Below are 25,010 nucleotides of genomic sequence, written 5' to 3'. Positions count from 1 at the left end.
CACACAATCTTGCCTAAAAGGGCACAGTCTGAGGGAGATTTGAACAGATGCTTATTTATTTACTATGCCTATTTGTAGGAAGCATCATGTTTTGACTCAAATTTATATGTGATATATACAAAATTCTATTTCATTAGTTGTTCTGACTAACAGCAAAATACTTTGAAATCTTGGCTTTCTTAAAGACATAGTCAATCTTGCCAGTTAAGCAGAGAGTCTAGATTTAAAAAGCATGAACAGTTTCTTTACCAAAGGTAAAAATATCCTAGAATTTTTAAGAAGTGACTGATCTTTCAGAGCTTGTGTTCTCAATTCCACTGTAGAACACAAATATACTTTCTTAAAAATTATCTCTTGTGCTGATTTAGGAACTGCATATGCTTCCTGTCCTCAATAGCCTTCTTTGTCCTTCTATGAAAAATTTGGAGTGTTCTAGACAGGGACATGAAAAGATAAGGAACAAACCAGTGTTGCCACTGTTAGCTCTTCTAATTGTTGCACTCTCTAAAACCATCTGGCAAAAGTCAATAATCCGAGAATGCTAGGAATAAAGAAGGTGTTTCATCTTTCACATCTGTTAAGGATTACACCCTAGACAAAATAGAAAAGTAGCAGATGGTGGGAAACGATTTCAGGTAATATACCCACCTTTGGTTTTGTCATGGCAAAAAGGTGTTTTTCAGTTGATTTGTCCTTTGTCTGAGTGTTGTTAACAACCAGCATGAAATCATCTTGATAGCCTCCAAAAGTCATCACACTCTTATATGCATATGTAACTGTTAATCGCTTAAAAAGAAAACCCCAAATAACAAAAGACAAAGCTATAAGCTGGATGATGTAGGAAAAGCAAGATTAGGACAAATACTCCTTTTAAAAATATAATTACATGTGCATTTTTCAAAATGTTTTTGTTAGTCTCTTATGAATCTTGAAATTAATTGTAAATTTTGGGATAGCTTCATTCTGACCTTCACTATGAGGAATTTGCACTGCAATTTTAAATCAAAGCAGTATCTAAATAGCAGAGTATGAGACATCTGGAGGGATTTAACTCAAGGACTTCTTGTGCAGTAATGTAGTTTACATACACACAAATGAAATAAAATTCTGTTCTCTTTCACATCTCTGATGAAACATAAATGCTTTTCAAGGCTCTTCTGCCTTCCATGCTCTTAATAGTTCAGTGTTCAACACTACACTAGTGGCCTTTGAGTCTACAATTACCATTTAGTTAATCATTTTGACTCTTACGGATTTGTTGCAGATGTTCATCATATGATGTTCATCGTAAAACAATATCAGTATGATGACTGACTTAATATCCTTCAGTTATTTACCCTTTTTCCCTTATTTTGAAATAGTGTTTTCTGTAACTGCCCCTTGCAACATCATTTCTGATACCCTTGATCCTTCCTGCAGGAAACCAGAATATTCCCTGGAAACTGAGCACTTCCTGAGTGGCAGGTACGGCCTGCTGATACTGTAAACTAGCAGTGCTCTGCAGAAATGCCCCAGCTACCTCGATGAGTAGATAGTGTTTATAGAGCTCTCTGCCGCCTGATGCAAGCTCATTTTGCTTGTTCTCTGAACAGAGCTGCTGTTTTCTCTGCTCAGGTTCTTTGTTTCATTATTTCTTTAACTGCAAGGAACTGTAATGAAAAGGCCCGTATCAGTACAATTATAATGTTGAGATTTTAATTTTCTGATATTCAGTATTAGCACTTGCTAATAGCCCTGTGCCATTCTGTTTCTTAGCAGGATATAAATTAAAGCAGGGATCTTCTCAGCACTGCTTTTTTATACTGATTGCCATGAGTCGTTTTCTGTGAAAACTTTTATTGCAAATCAAAGAAAATTCAGAGACTAAAATGACATAATTAAATAACACTAGGTTATATTACCTACTATTAAACAAAAATAATACAATGAAAATAACAATCTTTTAAAGTAACTGTTCTTTGTTGAGTATATGTATTATGAATAATAATGGAAAATGAAGCCTCCAGGAAAAGAAAATTAATGTTATTGTAATAACTCCAACTATGAATCTCCTGACATCTGAATGATTAAAACATTAACATTTCATTAAAAGATATAAAAACTGTATCTGATAAACAAAAATAAATTCTATGCAAAGAATTCATTGCTTATTTCTATTATTAGTGCTACTATAATAATGATAACATTAAAGTGTTTTGAAGGGAGTGAATTTTTCCTTTAAAAGAAAGACTAGATAACTCAGCATGGAAGGCTACTGCCATCTTTTATGTAGTATGGTGGTGAATCTCTCCATATTTTCAGTATTAAAACTTACTTTGACCAAAATTGCAAAATAAATTTCACTTACCATAGAGCTGTAATCTAGGATGCTTATGCCATCTTCATGTACAGCAAACCATATGAAAGACTTCTCAGCTGAGGATGTTGCTAGAGGCTACAAAATTTTCTTTAATTACTATTTCAAAATGAGGCATCATGTAAACAATTATTATCTGTCAGCTATTCTAGAGCTCTCTCCATCCACAGATCTTACCTGAGATTTACACTGAAAAGGAACTGATGTAAAGGAATTGAAGCAGCTGCCCAAAGCCATGTAGGCAGCCAGTGGCAGAACTATGAACACAATGTAATACTCTTGAAGCCTCCCAAAGTGCTTAGACTAATAAAATGTATAGTCTTACTAATAAAATAAAAGTCAGGTGGTTTAAAGTTTGTTCACTAGCACATGTCTGCATATGCAAAGAACAGAGTGCAGGTAAGCAATGTTATATAGACCTATACACACACACTGGGATTACCATAAGGGGTGAGGTGACAGTTTTCTTTAACATAGCTGTTAGTTGAATCAAGACACTTAAGACAGTAGTGGTTTAAGAGAAATTGAGAGAGGCCAGCACAGATGGGAGCGTTCTAAATACCCGTAACAACATTTAGTGTTTTTGCCAGGTTCAGCTTCCACAGTCAGCTAATGATGCTTTTTCAATATTCTACTAGATATCAGGCAAAAGAAGTCAGGAAAAGAAAAAAGCTATCTCAAAATAAGATACACAAGAAAATGAAGAGATACCACCTAGTTTAATAATGTAACACAAGCAATAAGTGTATCGGAAAGTTACTGTTACAGTATACTTAAGTACTATGGCTGATACATTTCACCAGTGTCTGGCTTAAACAAGTTAGTAATTTCACAAGAGATCGAATCAGTATATATATATATATATATATATATATATATATATATAAACACACTCATTTTCACAATTCATTTGTGAATTATATTTATCTTTAAAAAAAACCCACCACTCAAATTCAATAAAGTGTCTTACTTTTGCTGCAAACAATTTAGCACCAAAGAAAGACCATTTTCTGGCTACAATGAGATAAATGCGCACACAGTCTGCAGCACTGTGTCCCCGGAGAGCCATCCATCTTGTAGACAATCGCTGACAAAGCTGTCTGTTGAAATGAAATATGTAATTTAGTTATTGAAAGAATTTAAATACTTACCTGTAACAAGTTTAATGAGCAAGAAAAATTCCATTTGTTAAAATGATAATTTAAGTTAATACAACAACTACAACTTACACAGTATTAAACAATTGCAAAATGTCATTTAATATTTTCATGCACATTATCTTCTAATTTCTGCAGCATTATGATTAAATATTGATGTAGTGGTTGCATCATAAAGAGAAACAGTCTAGTACAGCTTTCAATGTGACTCTACAGATAATCAATCTACCTTTATCAGTACTCAACAGCTATGCCAGTTGTCATTCCAGAAATGCATCCAGCTTAGCACATATCTTTACTTGTGGCTAGTAGTAGATTTGGAAGATACAGCTTTACATTACTCTTCTTTAGTGTATCTGGATGCTGCTCTATCTGGGTGCTTCTGATGCATTCACACTGCCTCTTTTCTTTTGTGGCCCCATGGTGAGTTGGTTTAATAAAATGATCCTATGGAAAACTGATCCTCCCAAAAAACATCCCCAAAATACCTTCCTAACACACTGAATTGCAAAAATGACTCAACTGGCAGGATTTCTTATACTTCATTACTTGAAATTAATTGCATAACTCTTTGTTTGTTGTGCTTATACTTTTGGAGGCCCCTATTATCTACTGAGTATGCAATAGTGTTAACTTTGTGCAAATGATAATAGCTTTAACCTTTCTTAACCCCGTAGCGAAGAATAAGGAAAACATTTCTATAATGTTATTGGACTACAGAATTGCTGTATCGTTGACTTTGGATAATTTACTACACTTTTCTGCTCTTTGTTATCTTAGTAGGTGTTGACTAAAATGACTTGCAGATTATTCATTTTAAATTAAGTGACACCTTACTAGCAAGTCCAGTAAGTTAATGTATTGCCAATTTCACTGGCTGCCAGAGATTTCACATGTTAATAGCAGTAGGTTCAGATCCTCATGTCCTTTACTTTCAGTACTCTGTGCAGAGATTTAATTCACAATTGCTGAACAAGAAAACTAAGTATTTCAAAATCTCTGGGCTTTATAACACTATGTAGTAAGTTGTACAGATTTTGCTGGACTGCATGCTTAATGATAGTCCTCTGTTTACATTAGAAATATACAGAGGAAATGGGTCCTTCAGTTTAGTAAAAAAACAAGTTTCAAATGCAGGTCTAGGCAAATATGGCAAGTTGTACCTAATGACAACTGAAAACCTCCTCATTTCACTCCTAGGTTTTTAGACAATACAATCTGCAAAATATGTCTTACCTCAGTTGTTCCTCTGAACAACCATGCCTGTATCTCTTAGGGTAGAATCTCTCCAGAACTTGTTTTAACGTTTGACTGGACTTGGACTGGGAAGTGACTTGCCCTGCTGGAGTTGAGAAAGGCCGTTCAAAATCTCCAATCTCTATCTAAGAGAAAGACCACGAAGAAGAAAATTTTTTTGTTAATCTGGTGTAATTTTCTATCTGAGTCTTATGAGCCATCTTTTGCTCTATCTTACCAAGTATAAAACAGTTTATCAATTAATGTATATTTTTCACTGGTATAAAAGTAATGAAAGTAATTTTATTTTTCATATTTTGTATTTACTGTGGAAAAGATAAAGTGTAAATTGTACAAATATAATACTTACTAGTTTTTGCTCTGAGACTGCTATATCTCCAGCTGACATAAACCATTTATTTATTAACACCATCAAGTAACTTTCTTAATAACCTTCCCTTGAGCCTTTAATTTTTAAAAAAACAGACATCAAGAACATGTCTAGTAAAGGAGTCTTAGCCTTTAATTAAACAACTGTTAATTTGGTATATTAACTTGCAGAAATTATGTAAGGAATAGTGGATGAAGAAATGGTGCGTGATTACATGATATTAAATCAAAGAGGGCTTGACTGTGTAGGAGGTAAAGTATGTTTTATCTGTACTGGTGCCAGGCGCAGCATGTGCTGTAAAGAATTTCTGCTGAAGTACAGTCAGACTTACACGAAGACTCCAGCCCAGCCGATTGCCTCAACTATCACGTGTAGAAGGTAGAGGTCGCTTGACTGTCAAGCAATCCTGGACCAGTTTCTTTATTTAAGTTTTTCATCTTTAAAGCTGCTGTGTGATTCATTAATGCACAAGGATTACCTGAGCTAAAAGAGCTGTCAATTCCATCGCTAGTTCTTTGTTTACAGGGAAAAGTCCATTGACTATTTGATCATTTGTCTGATATACTAGCAGTAGCTTCTCTCTCTCTGTCTCTCCGTGGACTTGAACTGAAAAATAAAGCCTATAGAAAAGACAGAAAGTTATTTAATAAAGAAGATAGGGAAATGCATTAGCCTTGAGGATCAGCAGTATCTGCTCTGAATGCAACATGTTTACATCAGTGTCAAAACACATCAGCAGAGGAACACTTGTACTTGAACCAGCAGGCAAATATTTAACTTCAGCATTTGGAGTTCCATGTTGCCTTTTTTTTTTTTTTCCTTTGCTTTGGCAACCCTGCTCTCCTCTTAAGAACTAGAAAAAAAATTCTCCACTTACACCCATTTACTATTTTTGTTGCAAGCTCTGAGTCAGCCAGTATTTTTTAGATGAAGAAACTCTGCAGGAATTAAAAACAAATCTTGGGACAAGGCAGAGCTGTTATACTTGCTATACAAACCTATTTTTATAAGTAAGACGGACAGTCCTTGTGCCTTCACATTTCCCAGGGTGTTGTTCTTTGGAGGCTTGCTCCCATTTTGAAATAATGTCACAGATCTAGAAAAAAAGCCATACAAAATTGACTGTGCAATGTATTCCTCTTTGAAAATACCTGTGAATGGAGAGTGTCTACTTATTTTAATATTTTTTACTTATCATGTATCAGAAATATAAGTAGACTGAATTTTTAAATTTACTGAGAGATATCTTTACTTGCATTTCTGAGTTGCAGCACTTAATAATTAATATTTTTGTTGTTTGTTTATCCTGCAACACACACACTACCCCTGGAAATGAGCCACAACATGCCTACATGGAAAGGCCAAGCACTTGATTTAGTAGCAGCCAATGAATGTGTAATTATACAGGGTGAGTTGTTAAATAATTAATCAAATGCCTTTGATCTCTGCCTTCTCGTTCTGCTGCATGCTGGATTTTTTCAGATCCCATCTAGTAACTGCTGTAAAGATTGTATGAAGTTTGTTATAAAGTTCATCAAGAGTGGTTTGCAACAGGTAGCATAGGTGGGTCAGTGGGCTGAAGGAGAGGAGGTGGAACGGAGGTCCTGGAAGCCCTGCTGCATGTCATGTCACTGTTCTTTCATAAAAGCCTTCAACCTTCCTGGAAACAGTAATGTGACCAGCTTTTGAAGTTGCATTTACAAAGAAAATAAGTACATTTTTAATGTATTTCCATATGGTAATTTTCCTAGTCGGGGGAGGGGGGGGGGAGGGGAGAGGTGATCATGACATTGCCTGAACTAAACTCATAGAATCATAGAATCACTAGCTTGGAAAGGACCCACTGGATCATTGAGTCCAACCATTCCTAACAATCCCTAAACCATGCCCCTCAGCACCCCGTCCACCCGTCCCTTAAACACCTCCAGGGAAGGTGACTCAACCACCTCCCTGGGCAGCCTCTGCCAGTGCCCAATGACCCCTTCCATGAAAAATTTTTTCCTGATGTCCAGCCTGAACCTCCCCTGGCGGAGCTTGAGGCCATTCCCTCTTGTCCTGTCCCCTGTCACTTGGGAGAAGAGGTCAGCTCCCTCCTCTCCACAACCTCCTTTCAGGTAGTTGTAGAGAGCAATAAGGTCTCCTCTCAGCCTCCTCTTCTCCAGGCTAAACAACCCCAGCTCTCTCAGCCGCTCCTCATAAGACTTGCTTTCCAGCCCCTTCACCAGCTTTGTTGCTCTTCTCTGGACACGCTCCAGAGCCTCAAGATCCTTCTTGTGGTGAGGGGCCCAGAACTGAACACAGTACTCACAGTGTGGTCTCACCAGTGCCGAGTACAGAGGGAGAATCACCTCCCTGGACCTGCTGGTCACGCCAGTTCTGATCCAAGCAAGATGCCATTGGCCTTCTTGGCCACCTGGGCACACTGCTGGCTCATGTTCAGTCGGCTGTCAACCAACACCCCCAGGTCCTTCTCCTCCAGGCAGCTTTCTAGCCACACTTCTCCTAGTCTGTAGCACTGCACAGGGTTGTTATGCCACAAGTGCAGGACCCAGCATTTGGCCTTGTTAAACCTCATGCCATTGGCCTCAGCCCAGCAGTCCAGCCTGTTCAGGTCACTTTGCACAGCCTCCCTACCCTCCAGCAGATCCATGCTTCCACCCAGTTTAGTGTCATCCGCAAACTTGCTAAGGGTGCACTCAATGCCTTCATCCAGGTCATTGATAAAGACATTGAACAGGGCTGGACCCAGTACCGAGCCCTGGGGAACCCCACTTGTAACTGGCCTCCAGCTGGAGTTAACTCCATTTACCACCACTCTCTGGGCCCGGCCATCCAACCAGTTTTCAACCCTGGAGAGTGTGCGCCTGTCCAGTCCAGAGGCAGACAGTTTCTGAAGCAGAATGCTGTGATCTCTAAATTCATCTTGGGACTCCAATTGATTTTTAGTTTTAAAGGACTGTAGATTACTTTTCATTTTTTAACCAAGCAGCTACTTCTATGAATAATATCAGTCTCCTAGACAAAGTCTTTAAATATAGTTCATTGAATGAACTTCAGCAACTGAAAAAGCAATGTTTTTTTCTTAATCTTTCCTTTCAGGTTATGAGAGAAAAAAAACCTAAAGACAGTTTTCAGCCTGAAAAATGTTTTCCTTTACATTGTCTGAAGACAGCTCTGTGAAATGAAGATATTTTGTTGTTTTATATGAAGAGCTCATTAAAGGTTTTTGTCTACCTTGATGTTTCCTTGAAGACAGTGCTCTATATCCTTGCCAGAGGGATCATCAGAAAACAGTGCAAATCCTGATTGAGCTGGTTTCCTCATACCTGTGTCCTGGTTCAGGGTGTTCAGAAACTCCTCCACAGTTGTAGAGGCATCAAACCCAACAACCTGAAAAGGTAGGCAAAATTTATTTTGCTACTGAACTTAAAAAACTCCAACCCACCCACCCCTCACCCTGGCAAACTGAAGATATTGAAGGATAAGACCTCTAGAATAACAGTGGCAATATAAGACTCTTTCTAGCCCTTGTAAATAACTTACTGTCATTGGAAATAAAAAATATCCATAAAGGGTTTTGAAAAGATTCAGGATGTCCACATGGGAAGTCAATTTAGTGGAGTTTTTCTCCATTCAAAAACTGACAAACTTCCCAACAGCTTATACCTTACTTCATTTTGTTTATGAAACCAAAGTCACTATTAAGAAGCTTCCAAGTATAAAATTTTTTGTTTGCTTTTCTTTGTTTATGCTAGTTTCGTTGCACTTGCTACACCTAAATTTCTGTTACAGAAGTTATGCAACAGAAAGCAGTCTAGTATCTGAGGTTTATGTGACAAATACCATTTGAAAAATGAAGAAAACTATAATTTACTACACTTTTCAATAGGCTGGTGAAGCAAATGAGATCAATTAATAATTTTTCATCATGTGCAACTTCAGAGGGGTATTTACTGGCAGATCCACACTGGCATATTTTACAGATGTTGCTCTGTCAGTACTGCAGAGGCCACTAATATAGGCAGCCTTCTCAGTTTTATTTTCCCAAATCTGAACGTTTGTCTGTTATTACTAGTATTAAAGCTTTGTAGCAAGAAATGGCAAATGGCTTCTATACAGGTACTAGTTGCTGATCACAGAATCATAGACTCGTTGAGGTTGGAAAAGACCTTTAAGATCATTAAGTCTAACCCTTAACCTTACTGGCCAAGCTGCCCCTAAACCATATCCCTAAGTACCATGTGTACATGTCTTTTGAATATGCCAAGGATGGTGACTCAACCACTTCCCTAGGCAACCTGCTCAAATTCTTGAAAACACTTCCAGTGAAGACATTTTTCCTAGTATCCAATCTAAACCTCCCCTTGTGCAACTTCAGGTCATTTCCTCTTGTTCTATCACTTGTTACTTGGGAGAAGAGACCAACATTCGCCTTGCTGCATCCTCCTTTTGCGGCAGTTGTAAAGAGCAATAAGATCTCTCCTCAGTCTCCTTTCCTTCAGACTGAACAGCCCCAGTTCCCTCAGCTGCTCCTCATAAGACTTGTGTTCCAGACCTTTCACTAGATTCATTGCCCTTCTTCGCACACACTCCAGCATCTCAATGTCTTTCTTGCTGTGAGGAGCCCAAAACTGAACATGGGATTTGAGGTGCGGCCTCACCAATGCCAAGTGCAGGGGGACAATCACTTCCCTTATCCTACAGGCCACACTGTTTCTGACACAAGCCAGGATGCTCTTGGCTATCATATTCAGCTGGTGTTTCCTCTATTTGATACGCTGAAGAAGGGCCTTTAGCTCTTTTTCGTAAAGAGTATCTCGAAAAAGAATCTCGAACTTCTATTTTGGGCTTTTTGGTGAATGGAATTAAAAAAAAAAAGTTCTGTTGAATCTAACTTTAAAGATGAATACAAGAGTTTTCAATACCACTATAATTGGTTATTTGCTAATCTCACTGAATTTATTTATTTAATTACAATTTTCATAATCCTTAACTATACATTTTTGAGCAATAAAAACCTAATGAGCAGCTATTCCTTTTTTTTTCTTCGAACTTTAACTTTGAAAACTTTTAGGATGACTTAAATACATGTTGTTTTTTCAGTTTTTCTGGGCAAGCAGTAAGCAATTAGGAAACTTAGGGGGAGGCAGGAAAAAGCAGAGTTATTCTGTGACCTGACATGTAAAGTTTATTTGATATAGTTTTAATTTAATATAAAAATCTGTTTTCCATCTAGGAATACTGTGAGTTGTTAAAAAACTTTTTCCAGCCAGCTCTCACAGTTAGAAACTCAAACGAGGATGTGAAGCAGTCTACATGAAAACCCATGGAAAGCCTCCTACATGCTTTGACTGATGAAGTCCCAAAAGAGTTAAGAATGAAGCTGTGTTTGTTCTGTAACAAATATGGTTATCCTTCATGACTGCTAATGGGAGTTTCAGCTGTACTTCCAGGCCTTCACTGAGATATTTGACTTTCAAGATGTCTGATGAAAGGAAGTGCAATTTAATACCTTTCCCTGTTCTTCAGTTTAATTCATTCATCTGGTGGTCAGGTTAAATAAGAAACAGAACTTTAGTATTTCTCACTCTCAAGAGGCTTTCATTTTTTCTTTCTTTCTTTTAAAGATTTTTCCCCAAACTTTTACTCTTCGTTGATCAAATCTGATTCAGTTACCTTGTGCCAGCCACTGCTAGCACTGGCACAGGATGAAGTTTGCACCACGTTTACCATAACAATTACAATTCTGTTTCTGATATGTTAATTCATGTATATGCTAATAGCAAAGGGTTGGGAGGTTACATTTCATGGTTTATCTGACATTACCTGATATATGCCATTCATGAAATGAACTGGAATACTGAAGGGCAGCGAATGATGGTAGGGGTTTCTTAGAAGTGTTGAAAGGATTTCCATTCTGGAAGGTCTGGCTTCTCGGTCTCCATTCTGCTGAGTACGCTCTACACATCGCTGACAATATATTGCATATTTCCCAAATTCAGTCCTGTGGCAAAAAGAGAAAGAAAGAAATTCTTGGGGACTGATTGAAAGGATAGTAAACTATGAGTAAATCTCTCTAGGGGTGTCAAATGGGAGGAGCACTCAGATTTCACTCTGTGAGATTTCCAACACATTTTTCTGTGTGGAATTATAAACAGAATTAGTCCACTGAGACCAACAAAACTGTGCCAAAGATGAATATGGCTCAGAGTGTTTCATGTAACTGACATATTTTGGTTTTCATGATTTTGCAACATACAGTCAGAGTTCCACGGCAGACTATTTTTCAAAACAAAGAATATCTTTTCGAAGTGATGCACAGATCTACTACAGTTTAGTAGCACTGGGCACATTTCTACTCAAATTTATTTTAATATATGTTGAAAGATATGAAATATTAAACAAACAATTGAAAACAAGGTACTTCATAAAGACTTGTTGACTAGCTGGTTTATAATATTCAGGCACACCTGGAATCTGCATTCTTCTTTAAATGAAGTTTAAGAAGCCAAAGGAATGGGTGCTGGGGCAGAAAGAGTCCAACGCAGAGAGCCAAGAGCTGCAAGCCCTGAACAAAAGGAAGACATTCACTATTTTAAACATCTTATGAAGTAAAACTTCCTACTGTGGCTACTGGCCAGCAGTGCAGCTTACTGTGCCAAGTCGAGTAACAGACAGCTGTAAATAGGAATAAAAAACCAAAACACAGAAAGAGCTGAGTAAATAAGTATGTCACCTCATTGGAAGGCCAAAATGGTCTCCTTCTATTTACTTGTGTACAGTGAGTTTCTTTCAGCACTGGAAATGAGAAAGCAGATTGGTTTGTATAAAAAGCAGTCAGGGAGAAAAACCACTAAGGCTGCAAGGCCAAGCACTAAGAAATTAGGAGAAACCTGTGCAATTTTAGTTTAGCTGTCCTGTTATATATATTATGAAGTAGCCCATAGGACAGCTTCCTCCTGGCAAGTAGATATTAACTACTGAAAAAACAGTTATTCAATATTTTGGTATGTTTTCATTGCTCAATATGTATCGAAAGGCTTCACTCAATACAGACTGCTCTCATATACTCTGGATATACACTGTTGCAACTACTTGTTTTTGCCATTGTATCAATGTGTCACACCAAAATTCAGAAAACGCAGTTTCTCTGTCCCAATTTAACTGACTTGCCTGGTATTAAGTAGAAATTTGACAGCACAGGCACAGATATTCCCTTTCAGCAAATACCTGTACTTTGATGGAGGATAGCATCAGCTCTGTTTCAGGAAGACACTGCAGTAGATGCAAGCATGGGAGACTACAACATGAATTTAGGACTTAAAAATAGATGTGTGAGGCCGCAAAAATTTTACTGAACATGTTAACTCTTAAAAATCATGCCAGTAGATTACAACAGCAAATTATTTACCCACATGAGAGGGAAGGCCTTTGGTACAAATGTACCAAAGAAGGATTATGGTTAGTTTAAATTCCATCAGCCAGATGTAACTTCTGTGTATGCTAATTGACATGAACGTCCTACATCTGTTATAAAACCTTTTTGGATGTTCTAGCGATGCACACATACTGGCCATATCCCAGACACGGGCTGTTCCAAGATAACAGGCATACCTGCTGGCCATGTTCTATTTTCTCTGGCAAGAGAAAAGTGCGTCTATTACAAAAGCCTTGATATAGTAGTTTTCTTTCTCATGTTATGATCCATCTCCTAGTTCTGTAGGTACTGCTCCGTCATATGCACTATCGTTCCGGCTCTGTTAATTCTACACAAACTGTAAGTATTGGCTTTCCTTTCAATTTCAGTTTATTTAATTGTTACGTATTTTAATACTAGTGAATGGCTGCCAGAGGACAAAGTGAAGAACTTTAAGTATGTATTTATAACCTAGCATGCAGAGTGCATGCAGAACAGCATGACATACAAGAGGTGACATCTATCAGAGCGTGGCTGAGATTCCACAACATGGCCCTACAGCTTCTCTTCCCACTCATGCTATAGACATTTACCATGCAATTTAGCCCACCAAGTTTCCTGATGCAGCACCTCACTTAGGAAAGGTTCATTAGAAGGTTCCATACATGCTGTCTTGCTCAATACTTAATTTGAAGACAGCACATTGTATGTCCAGACTTTTAAAACTGCATAGACACAGATATGCTCTGTCACCAGATACACATACTTTGTCAGAGGATAGCATCAGCCACATTTCAGGAAAACACAGCAGTAATCAGATGTTCAGGTTTTTATCAGATTTGCAGTAAGCAGATGGTACAAAGCACTCTAACCCTTCAGCATTGTAACCAGTCTGTGTAGTTAAGTCACCGCTGCTGAAATAAATACCATGAAAAGAAAACACTGGTTTACCTGTATTGGTCCTGCCTGGTTTTGTGGATGTCGACGTCTAGTCTGTTTAATAAGCTGACAACAGATCTCATTTTGAAGTTCAGGATGTGTGAGGCAGATCTGCAAAGCACTTTGGGCCAAAGATACATGGTAATCAATGGCAGGAGAGTCAACTGCAGCATTTATAAACAACTGGCAGGTCTAGATATAAAATAATAAACAAGTGAGTTTACATACAAAAAGCTCCAATTTTAGATGTTCTGAACAACAAAAGTGCTATAATTGAAGTCACAATTAGTCAGTTTACCAGCAGACTAAGGAAAACCTACTGGCCCTGCAAAAAGGGGTGAAAAGGGGCCAGAATGGATGAAAACTATAGAGAGAGATTTAAGAACACCTCCTAAAAGCATGCTTTTCGCTCTGTATCTAATAGAGTGAGCTCTAGCAGGAGTTGCAACAGTTGTGGTGGTTGGCAGCTTTAAGGACATGCTGAACATAGTGTATCCCTCCTACAGGACTTAAAAATGTAAAGTGTACAGCTCTCAATGGCAGCCAATATAAAATACTTGTGCAGGCAGTGAGCACAACATGGCAGAGTATGTAGAGGTAAGAAAACCGTAACTCATCTCCATTTGCTTTCACTGGATTTTTACTATCCCAGTGCTGTCATAGGAAAGCCAGGTATTAGGCATTTGTTGTGCTGTTTTAGAAGAAAACTCATGTATCACACATTGCATTTACTTTATATAATAGCTGATGAATTTTCAAGGTATATGAGTAAAATACAAGAAATATATGGAAGCTCAATCTATTTCTATTCTATCTGAAAATATGTGGATGCACAGGACTAATTTTTATCAGCTATGGAATAACTGAAACATGACTTGATCTATTTCAAAATCAATTCCCCACTGGACTTTAAAACTAATTTATATAAAGTTTCAGTAAAGGTCGTACAAGTCACTTATTTATTTTAGGCAAGCCTCTGTGATTTGAACTGGGTCTGAAATATGATTCAGAAAGTGTTTCCAAATAAACGTATATTATTTTTTATCAGGGAATTGTGTTTCCTCTCAAATTTCATGCTGCAGGATTGCAGAAAATAAGACAGACGTACTCCTTTAAAGTGCTTAAAACATTCAGAAAAACAAGGTGGAAAGTTTGACTACAGGTGGCTGTGACTGAACATATGGTGCTTGTCTTGAATACCTTTCTAAATCCAAACCATTACATCAAAATTCTCCAGATAGTTGATGCTTTGGGGAATTTGCTCTTTCAACTTGTGTAAGTTCGCTGGAGAAATTTCATTTATCCAAGCACCATGCCCTCCAACTTGTACAGAAAAAGGAACAGCAAGATTTTGTTTTGTCTGCAAAATGGACTTTATAGCCTGACTATTAGTTAACTTTCAGGAGTAGTTTTACCTGCGTGAGGGCAAGAGGAAGAAAGTTTATGGAACTGCAGCATAATCCTTCTCATAGATATCAACCGCCTATCTGACCTTTAACTAGGAAAGATGTCAGTTCTCACTGGCATACAAAAATTCTCAAGAAACTGGCTGCAGCACAGCAGTTATGAACGATTACAGGTCTCTTAATCATAAAGCCTTCCCACTGCTGCCAAGGGATATGTGTATTTTTAAAGGTGTATGAAAAATCTTTAAAAGTTAATTCACAAAACAATTGTGAAATACTTTCAATCATTTTACTCTGTAATCTTTTCTCAGTTTATATTAATAGAATACCTAACCAGTCTTTTAAGAATAGCTACTTCATATGAAGATTTTCTTTTTACTTTAAAAAGTAGGAGAATCTCTGCCTTCTATCTCTATTTGAAATAATCCATGACTTTCTTAAAAAAGAAAATTTGGCTTTGCCTTTTCTTCAGATTTGTACAATGCCTTCCACCTGATTTAAATATATCTACAACAAAACTTTTGCCTACCGTTTGTTCTTCCTTTTTCCTAAGTGAAAAAATAGTAATTCAGATACAGTTCTCTGAATACAGAAATCCAGTGTGTTAGGTTCTCTGGGGCTTAACTTCATGAAAAAAACATTATCAACTGTGATGGCCATGGACTTTTTTACTAAATTTCGCTTTATCAATAACCTTAACAGAAAGGCCAAAAGTTGAAGTCTAAACCACTCCCTTGCAGCTAAAAGTGATCTCTTTATATTGGAAGTGATACTCTTCGGTGAGATGACATGGGGACATCCTGCTACTCTCCACAATTTACCTCCACTAAAGATAAGAGTAAAGTTTTTTTTTCTTATCTGTTGAACATCTCTACTAAGCCAATGAAAAGCCATTCTTTAGCTAAAATTTAAAATAGTAAGTCAGCACTAAAAAAAACACGTGCTACGATTTTACCTTAAATAATTTAATTGCTTCGGTTTGCAAGGCTTCTGATGGCAATGTTGTAAGAGGGGAAGTAATTCCTTCTTTGCTGTGGCAAAGGGTAGGATGTCTCCAAATCTGAGAAGCTAAACAGATAAAATATGTAGGTTTTGCAATTAACTCTGTTCATAAGTACATTCGGTAAATAAATACTATAAGACTAGCATGTTGAAACAAAACCAAACTTACTGGTATCACCTTCCGTATTTATTAATTTGCAAATAAGTTGTTCAAACTCGGATCCAACATTTACACTGGTACTTCCAGCTGCAACTGTGAGATGATAAAGCCACGTGTCCTAAAGTAGAAAAACACAGCTCCGCTCATTCATTCTGCGTTGGAAAGAGTTGCTTCATCAAGCTTTTGCTCTCAACTTGAAACATTGCCATATGCTCCTGTTGAAGCCCAAAGGAGTTTGGTTTTGTTTGAATACACCTGTATTCACGGTCTCTATGTTACAAATGTTAAGCAAGGAAGATTGGACAGGGTTGTCCTCACGAGCCTTTTACCCTCAGAAATCATGGCTAATTATCAAAATCATGGCTCTTACTTTCCTCTTCGGAAAGCTACCCTTAAGTCCCTTTTTATCACTGCCAGGTCCTGCTAACTTGGGGATAAAGAAAGCAAAATGAGGTCTACGAGATTACTTGAGAACAATGAAGTAAAAATAATAAAAATGGTTTTAATCATACCTCTGGTTCTCCTTCAGTTCAGTAGGGCAGTCTTCCCTACTGTTAGTCTTATCAGTGAAAATTGACAACAGTATCCCAAAACCAGTCAAGGATGGTCTGCTCCAGGTCTCTCTACTAGTTAGTGTAATATGAACAAAACTGTTCAATCACAGCATATTTGATATACTGTAACATCTCCTTATGTAAGCAAGCCTGCTTATTTTCATCTATTTTCAAAAGGATTACCTATGAAAACATTGGTTTGCAGACAAAGTCTAATCAATGCTAACGAGGTGGGAACTTCTCCTTGCTTATTATATGAAACTACAAGCCAGAGGACTTGTAGGTCCTCTTCCTGTTCAAGAAATACATCACAGCACCATACTCACAACAGACACGTTACTGAAACTCAATTAAAAAATCCTTTTATTACCTTCTCATGTTTGGATCCTATAAGAAGATAAGTGGGTCCTTGATCTTTGGGGTGGATAACAACAGTGTAATGTGTTGATAGTAAACTGCGACCGCTAGCCTCATAATCTTCATCAGAATCACATGACCTATCAACTTCTTCAACCTTTGCCTCAAAAAGCTTGATTTGACCAAGAGGAAACTAAAAGTAAATATCAGAAGTGGTGAGAGAGCAAATATTTGCTTCAGTGCAAACTAATTTTACATTTCTTACTCTACAAATAGAAAGAAAAACATGAACATCAATACCCATATTAATATTTGTATTTATTCATTTTCAGTCCTGCAAAGGAATGTCAGATAAACCAGCTCTTGGAGAGCAGCAGGGGAATGATATGTGCCAAAGTCTGAAAGTGAGACTTTAAAGAATTCTGCTCCAGGTCTGCTTCTGTATCTAGTTAGCGCAGTAAATGTTTGTTACGGGGAGAGAAGTATTTCTTCAGAGTATTTGATTCGAGCAAAACTTCCCTGGGTCAAGCCTAGAATAATCTTGTCATTTCAAAGGGCAGTAGTGTATTGTTGATTTATCTATTTTGTTCATGCTATAAATTTAAACGGTATTTTTTGTGTGGTAGACCTTCTCAGCCGGTTTCATTCTTCAGTCTGACACATCACAGTACTTCAGTCTTAAGTTTTATATGTAGCTACAATCATTTATCAGAAAACATTTTATATGAAAAGCCATTCAAAAGGAAAATTTCAGAAAATTATTATTTCATAGTCACCATCAACAGGAAGCCACAACAAACACAAATACAGCATGCAATCTTCACAACTGGATGATAAGACTGACAGAGGATGACAGTCCTTAATGGGCTATTTTATGCAAAGTTCCCTTCCTTCCCACAGCGCCACTGCTCTTCCTCTAGCCGTTCTGACATCAAGATGGTCAGGAGAGTGTTATTTAATGGTGTAGTGAAGAAGCCTTGTCTACTGTTTCTGTGTTGTTTGTGATGTCTAGCAACGCTAAATGATTCAGCAGAAAGAAAGGAATGCTTGTTTCCCTTTGGTAAAAGGCTAGTTGAGCCCTACAGTAACTAGGATCTTATTTGTGCCACATTCAAGTGGAAACCTGAAGTAAGTTGTCTTCAAATACTAACAACAGTGAAAAGCAGATGAGGCTTCTTAGTAATATTGTTTAAAAATTGAAAATAGGGCAGCGGAGAGCAGCTGGCAAGTCTGACTCAATCTAAGGTGGGTTTCTTGAACAATGATTCCGTAAGTGAGAGCCGCTAATAATAAAATCACTTTGAAGAACACATTGCATAGTGGTGGCTCTTTTTCAGAGTGCTTCTATTAGCAAGGGTTAAAAACGCACGTGGTATTTTATTTTTTATATTTTATATTTTCTGTGGTGCTTCTGGAGCATTCAACTTTTTGAACAAGAAGATTCTGAGAATCAAGAGATGCCATTTCACATATAAATAGTCAAGACTGATTTATTCACTAAGTTTAACCAAAACACAGTTGGCTGATTTCTTAATTTGAATTCCATTTTGAAAGGAAGCCACTTAAATGGACTTCCATTACTGTATTAACCACTGTAGATTTTGTAATTTGTTTCTGCACAGACATATTCAGCTACAGCAAACGTTTTTAATTATCAAATTGTTGACTATTAGAAAATAACTAGCTTTGGAAAATTTTCCATACATATTCTGCTTACAAAAGCTAAATTCTTAATCTATTACAAGCTTGCAAATTAGTTTCAATGTTGCTTTAAAAGGGGAGAAAAACTGGTTCCAGATATGAGGGAAAAATTCACAAGAATCCAACAAATTTCTTTGATGCTTCTAAAGGGCGTGCTAGACTCCTAAAATCTTCACTGATAAAAATGTGTTAATTCAGATGCTTGAATCATAGAGATTTCTTCATAGGAGAAATTACTTTTTAGTAATTTGATTCCCCAGTCCTGTATTACACTTTTTAAGAATAATTAAACTAAAATGTTTTGATGGATAGTTACAACTATCTTATAAAGTTCTAAAAATAAGTATTAGTTGAATGTTTAAAATGGTTTTAAAAAAAGAAAGGATAGCAAAGGGAATAACTAGCTTTATACAGAGACTGTACAAACTACTGGGTCCAATGTGATTATTTGACTACATTAGAAGTAACAAGTGAAATTTTCTGTACTTTTTTGAACAGTTATGGGTTTTAATGTCTCACTGGACTGTGACCATTTTGTCCAGTGTCGGCAGTCTTACCAGAGTTGAGAAATAAGGATATGATTCAATTATTCAAAATGTCAATGGTATTCAGAAGAATTCCTGCACGTTTCCAAAATCTTGTTGCTGACCCACCTCCGCTAAAAGATGTTTCTTGATGACCAAGTGCAATGACTTGGGAGCAAAAGGACAGGTGAAAAGCATAACTAGGTGCTGCCCTTTGTCCTGTCTCTGTATGTAAATATGACTGGAAATATTAGGACCAACGATATTCAGAAGTGTGGGTAGAGAACTAAAGGTCAGCAAGACCAATGTGGAAGAGTCAGGTCTTGTTCTTTCTTAGCATCTTGGGATATGAGATGCTGAAAGATTAACTTAAAGATTATTTGATATAATTTCTTCCCTTTCTTCTTCAAATATTATTTTCCCTATATTTCAGAAATAATTTTCCTTCCCTTTCTCTAGCCATCCTCCACCTGGGTTTCTGTGCACCTCATCAGTTGCAGACAGGAAGCTTCTTTCCTATAATTCTGATGGGGAGTGTGTATAGATCCCTCCACAGACACACATCTACGAAACAGCAAACTTTGCATCCTGCTACCCTTTTCCTTCTTTTTTTTTTTGCCTTTCTAGTAGCACTGTCCCTTGACAGTGATGTACCAAAGAACAGGATTTGGAAGTCAATTGAGGGGTAAAAAGAACATTTAATTTCTTGAAACTTGCAGTCACTGCCCACTGGAAACATACACTAGAAAAGGTCAGCTTCCAGAAGTAAATGACAGCCAGGACTTTTCTGATCAGTCTCATGCCTGTCAGAAAGGGAGACCTGAACTGCCAGCAAATCAGTGTTCCCCTTGGCTAGGGATAAGAAGATGCAGCATATATATCATGTCTTGTAGAAGAAGGAGACCAATGGGTGTGCCCTGGATTACTGTCTATTAGACGGAAACCTTCCTAGTTGGCAATATGTGTAGTCCAAACGTTTGGTAATCAAGACAAATGAGCATATACTACCCAGACTTACTGTCCCTTAATTTAGCCTTAACTTATTGTTTAAGTTCTATTCCAGTATATTATCTTTCATTCACTAAGGAAACAAGTAAGGGACCTACCTTGTCTTCTTGATTACGGAAATAATACAGAATTTTTCCAACAAGGGTACACCAAACTCTTTTGGAATATCCATGTTTCACCTGAAATTAAAGAACATTAAGAACAAGCACAACCAGAGAAATACTGACTACATTTCACTATCTCTGAACTTTGGTGATGTTAGAAATAAAAGCCTTTGTTCAAATTCCTTCCTGTATTACTAGACAAAAAATTAAAAATGCATAACTCTGTTAAGAGGATATGAATTAAAGCTGGTCCAGAAGGGATTAGATGCTGGTCCAAAGCCCCGTAAAGCTAGCATGAGTTTTTCATTTGGCTTTAGATCAGGCCTAAATTACTGGAAGCTAAGGAAATGAAAGAATTTAAAAATTCCTTTTATAAAATATTTTTATTTTCTTGAAATAAACTGTCCCAATGAATAATATTGAAAAAGAAAGCACTCCACTGAAATATGTTAGGTCAGTTAGCTACTGGAACTCAGGCATGTGTCAGGTACCATGCTGAATGAGAATACCATTGAAGTGCAGTTGGAGAACTTGGTGCAGGAACTAACGACTTTAAAAGCCCAAAAGCAAAATTAAATCAAATCTCAAAGAATCAGAAGTAAAATACTGCCCAAGTATGTGAGTTGGTAGTCCTTCTGGACTGTCCATACGGTAAAGTGGTGGGAAAGTGAATACACATCTGTTTTGCTTGTATTTATTTACTTGCAGAGCCGTTTTAATCTAGATACTATTCTTAAGAAACATGCAGTATAGAGACAGAAGAGCATTCGTACCTTTGTAAGTAATCCTTTCATGGTTGGCTTGATTTCAGGCTGTATGAAAAGTGGACTTGCAGCCTGTATTTTAAGAACATTCTGCAGCACTTTGATCCATTCTTCTAAGATGTTTGGAGAATCTGCAGTCAAGTAGTACGTTCGTTTTTCTGTGGTCAGCTATGTAGCAACAGAAGAACCTTGAGCTTTAAGAACCTTATACATTCGACCCCACAGTGTGGGGACTGTAACATATAGTAGCCAGTGTAGTTTTGTGAATTTAGAGGGTTTATTTTTCCCAAATCACTTTTCATTAATGAAACATTTAGTGGCCAGGCAGAGCAGAAAGATCCATGCTCGCTAAGGCTTTATCTGAAAAGTTCCAGGCCAAGAAGAGTTGAGAGAATTCAATTTATCTCCTTTTAAAAAATGTCTCTCAACCCTACTGGCTGTCCTCAACACTACTTTCTCTCTTTATATCTCATGTGACAATCTGACCTTTGTGTTGACACAAATAAGACTATGCGTAGTCCTTTCTACAGTTTCTATAACTGAAATGATCTTCTGGTTTCAAGAAGAGCACTGATTAATTACAGGTCTACACTTGGATTTCCAGTGTAATAGGGACTGGAACAAGAGGTCACTTTTGGGGATAGAGGACAAATATCCTGCTGAAACACAGATGAGAAAAGCAGTCACCTGAATTGTTTGTTTTCCATCACCCCTTTCAATGTGGCTAGATGCGTTTAGCTCAATTTGACCTTGAGGTTTTCGAATGACATCACTCTGTATGGAAAGAATGCAAAAAGACTATTTTAAATCTACCAATAAATAGCCATAAATAATTACAGAAGTCATTTAAACATTAATCTTGATAAATACTTCCTAGTTAGACATTGAGTACCTTGTACACCTCCTGAGGAACTGAGTCCTGAATCAGTCTCTAACAGCTCAGACACCAGGAATGCATTTTTTTTTACTTCTAGCAGCCCTAACCCTCAGTAAAAACAATCTAATATGAAACAGCAAAGAAGTTACATGTACTTACTGGAGATTTGTAGTACAGTAATTCTCCTCCTTTAAGCACAAACCACCGTCGTTTCCAGGTCTTTACTTTACCACCCATTTTTAGCAGGTATCCAGATTTTTCCAAAGGTTCCTGATTATTTAGTAGTTAGATAAGGTGTAGTTAGATATCCATATATATCTATACCCCTCAGAGATACGTATAAACACACAGACATGGCTATTTTAATGACTTAAAAGCCTGCTAAATAATAACTACAGTATTTTATGAGACTTTCAGTCCAATGACAAAGTTTTTACAAGCATCAATTAAGACAAATGCCATGCATGTTGGCTAACTAGTTAATATCCCTACTTACAGTTATAGTACATAAAGGAGAGTAAGTGATTTGCCCAGAAGTATACAGAAGAATGAAGAATGTGACAATTCCTGATTTTATATTCTGATTATTTATATCAAGAAAGTAATAAAACGAATACAATGCAAATATATTTTCCCCAACTTCAGGGCCTAACCTGCAGACCAGATATAGAGCATTGTAATTCATAGCTCTGCACATATTCTTAGTGCGTACACTAAACAGAGTTCATAGCTTTGCTCTGTGAAGAAACTTGAAACTAATTATCTTCATCACCAGGGAGTCAATCTGGTTGTATGTTAAGACATTAACTAATAACATGGGCCATGAAAAAAAATCACAGACACAGACCAATACCCCATAATGGGGGTTTCTTTGACCTGTCCTCACATGTTGCTCTACTTATGATTTCTCTGGTGTTCAGTTTTCCCTGTATGAGGGAACTATAGGAACATATTACTGCACACATGTTTCTACTGATGCCTCCAACTCCTTCAGTGGAATGCTCTTCTATTTCTCTAAATTCAAATAATAATTTTAAGCTGATTTTAGTATTTCACATGCAATCTGATACAGGACCTGGTTCCAAGAATGGAAAATCTTAAGTGCTTTGAATTGTCTTCTGCAGTTGTAAGCCTAATTTTGTTCATTAGATAGAAAGCTCAGAATTATCCTCCACTTTCCTTCAATCATTATAGTCTTATATGGCTAACTTACTGTTGCTATATTTCGCTATTTATACTCATAAGGCAGTTTGTGAGTCAGTACGACTGAATATAGAGATTCAGTAGAGTCTTTGAACATAAATAGTTACACAGCATCACAGCTACACTTCTTCGCAGAATTCTGTACTCACATTTTTTCCACTATCACTAGATGAGGAAGAGGTCTTAGGTAGTTTCTGCTCTGGTTCTGAACAGTCTGTATCTAATGAATATGCATCTGGAGGGATAGCATAGTCACTTTCAGAGGTCACAGAGGACAAAGACACACCTGAGTTAAAAGAAGAAAGAAGTTTCTTTATATTTTTTTTTATTATATTAGAAGCAAATGTTATCAGAATATCCATGCAGAAAGTATATCTGCAGGCAAACACAATTATCAGCATAAACCCATCAGGAACCAAGCATTTATTTAAAATATCAGCATAATAAAATAGCACAGTGCTAACACCTGAATCCCATTTTCGTCACAATTAAGCAGAGTTCAACTACTTTGTATATGAAACAACAAATAAAAGTCTTCTACACTTTATAACCTTCTGTTTTATTACTACACCTTTTTTAAGGACGAAGTTTGGTGCTACACATCATACTCATTCTCCAAAAAACTAATACATATTCATTCTCTAGAAAACGAATATAGGATCTTCTGCTAAACTAAACAACTTTCCTCTTTCCTTTTCTATCATTTGCTCTATTATCTGGATTTCTCATGCAACTGCTTGTGAATTAAGAAGCTAGGTGCAAGATCAGCCATCTGTTGAAACTGTAGGTAACTCTCTTTATTTTGCAACTAGTATGCTTTTTTATACTGAGGTTTTATAAAAATCTGAATTCCAGATTTTAAGATTTTTTTTAAGTTTATTAGCTTTAATACTGGAAAAAATGCACCCTGATTTAAATTCTATTGAAGCGATAATGAAAGTTCAAACTCTTCCCTTATCCTGCATGGAAATAATTATTTTCAGACACGTGAGCATGCCCTTTTATAAAATTTACTTTCTGATTAGTATTCCTCTCTGAAACATTACTTTCCAAGGCTGAAATGAAGATGCTTTATTTCCTTTGTTTCATTAATTTCCAAACTCACTTGCCAATTTTATTTTTTAAAAAAGCTTTTCTCACTTATTGCCTTCATAAGCCATCTGGACTTTCCGAGTGGGTTCTTCTCATGCAGGACTTTAATAAAATATACACAGAAGCTAATTATGTGCCTAATGAAATTTATGACTACCTATTTTTTTAAACAATGTGATCTGAACAAAGATACATATGTACGTGTTTTGTGGTTAAGAAAGGTTTCCATAAATGAAGCAATTCAAGGACTATTTAATGAGAAGAAAGTACAGAGGAAATGGCTCAGTTTTACAGATGTGGATATAAATTGTGGATGAAACCAGCTATTAAACTAACTAACTTACCTTGCTTGTTGTGCAAGCATGTAACCTGAGATGCATCTGCAGCCACAGCACTGGTTTTCGCTCAGCAAAGTGATGCTGCTGGGAAGCAGGGCTATGGTCCTTTTTACACTAATGTAGCAGGACTATAGCTATATCACTGGAAACGAGACTTGATGTCACATGGGGCTGGCACTGGGAAATACCTAGTGGGCTAGTGGCTCTGTCTCTCTAGTCACGTGTGACTGATCATAGTCAGCCAACTACGTTTTTAACATGTTAAACAGGAACCACTGAATGCACTTCAGCAGGTCAAGGGAGGCGATTCTGCCTTCCTATTCCTCTTGTGAGACTTCATCTGGAGTACTGTGGCCAGTTCTGGAATCCTCAACATAAGAAGGATATGGAGCTGTTGATGATATGTGTCCAGAGGAGGGCTACA

At 37.1% G+C, this 25,010-nt stretch overlaps 1 protein-coding gene across 4 annotated transcripts in view; it reads right to left on the bottom strand.

The window, feature by feature from the left end:
• PLEKHH2 (pleckstrin homology, MyTH4 and FERM domain containing H2) overlaps positions 1-25,010 on the bottom strand; it is a 59,742-nt gene that overhangs the window by 5,962 nt on the left and 28,770 nt on the right. For 3 of the 4 annotated variants that reach the window (XM_054063219.1, XM_054063220.1, XM_054063221.1), the window contains 18 exons: positions 23,306-23,442; positions 22,113-22,223; positions 21,764-21,850; positions 21,086-21,244; positions 20,307-20,387; positions 16,989-17,168; positions 16,074-16,182; positions 15,858-15,970; positions 13,509-13,688; positions 11,611-11,708; positions 10,967-11,144; positions 8,375-8,530; positions 6,139-6,236; positions 5,619-5,760; positions 4,750-4,895; positions 3,327-3,456; positions 2,348-2,434; positions 649-786 (listed from right to left, as the gene is read on the bottom strand). In XM_054063219.1, the coding sequence (XP_053919194.1) occupies positions 649-786; positions 2,348-2,434; positions 3,327-3,456; positions 4,750-4,895; positions 5,619-5,760; positions 6,139-6,236; positions 8,375-8,530; positions 10,967-11,144; positions 11,611-11,708; positions 13,509-13,688; positions 15,858-15,970; positions 16,074-16,182; positions 16,989-17,168; positions 20,307-20,387; positions 21,086-21,244; positions 21,764-21,850; positions 22,113-22,223; positions 23,306-23,442 (2,330 nt within the window). The remainder of the gene's footprint in view (positions 1-648; positions 787-2,347; positions 2,435-3,326; positions 3,457-4,749; positions 4,896-5,618; positions 5,761-6,138; positions 6,237-8,374; positions 8,531-10,966; positions 11,145-11,610; positions 11,709-13,508; positions 13,689-15,857; positions 15,971-16,073; positions 16,183-16,988; positions 17,169-20,306; positions 20,388-21,085; positions 21,245-21,763; positions 21,851-22,112; positions 22,224-23,305; positions 23,443-25,010) is intronic. The other variant, XM_054063222.1, reaches the window with a different exon arrangement.

This window comes from Cuculus canorus, chromosome 3 (genome assembly GCF_017976375.1).
Source record: "Cuculus canorus isolate bCucCan1 chromosome 3, bCucCan1.pri, whole genome shotgun sequence".
Lineage (NCBI taxonomy): Eukaryota > Metazoa > Chordata > Aves > Cuculiformes > Cuculidae > Cuculus > Cuculus canorus.
This window is presented reverse-complemented; position numbering and strand designations above follow the sequence as displayed.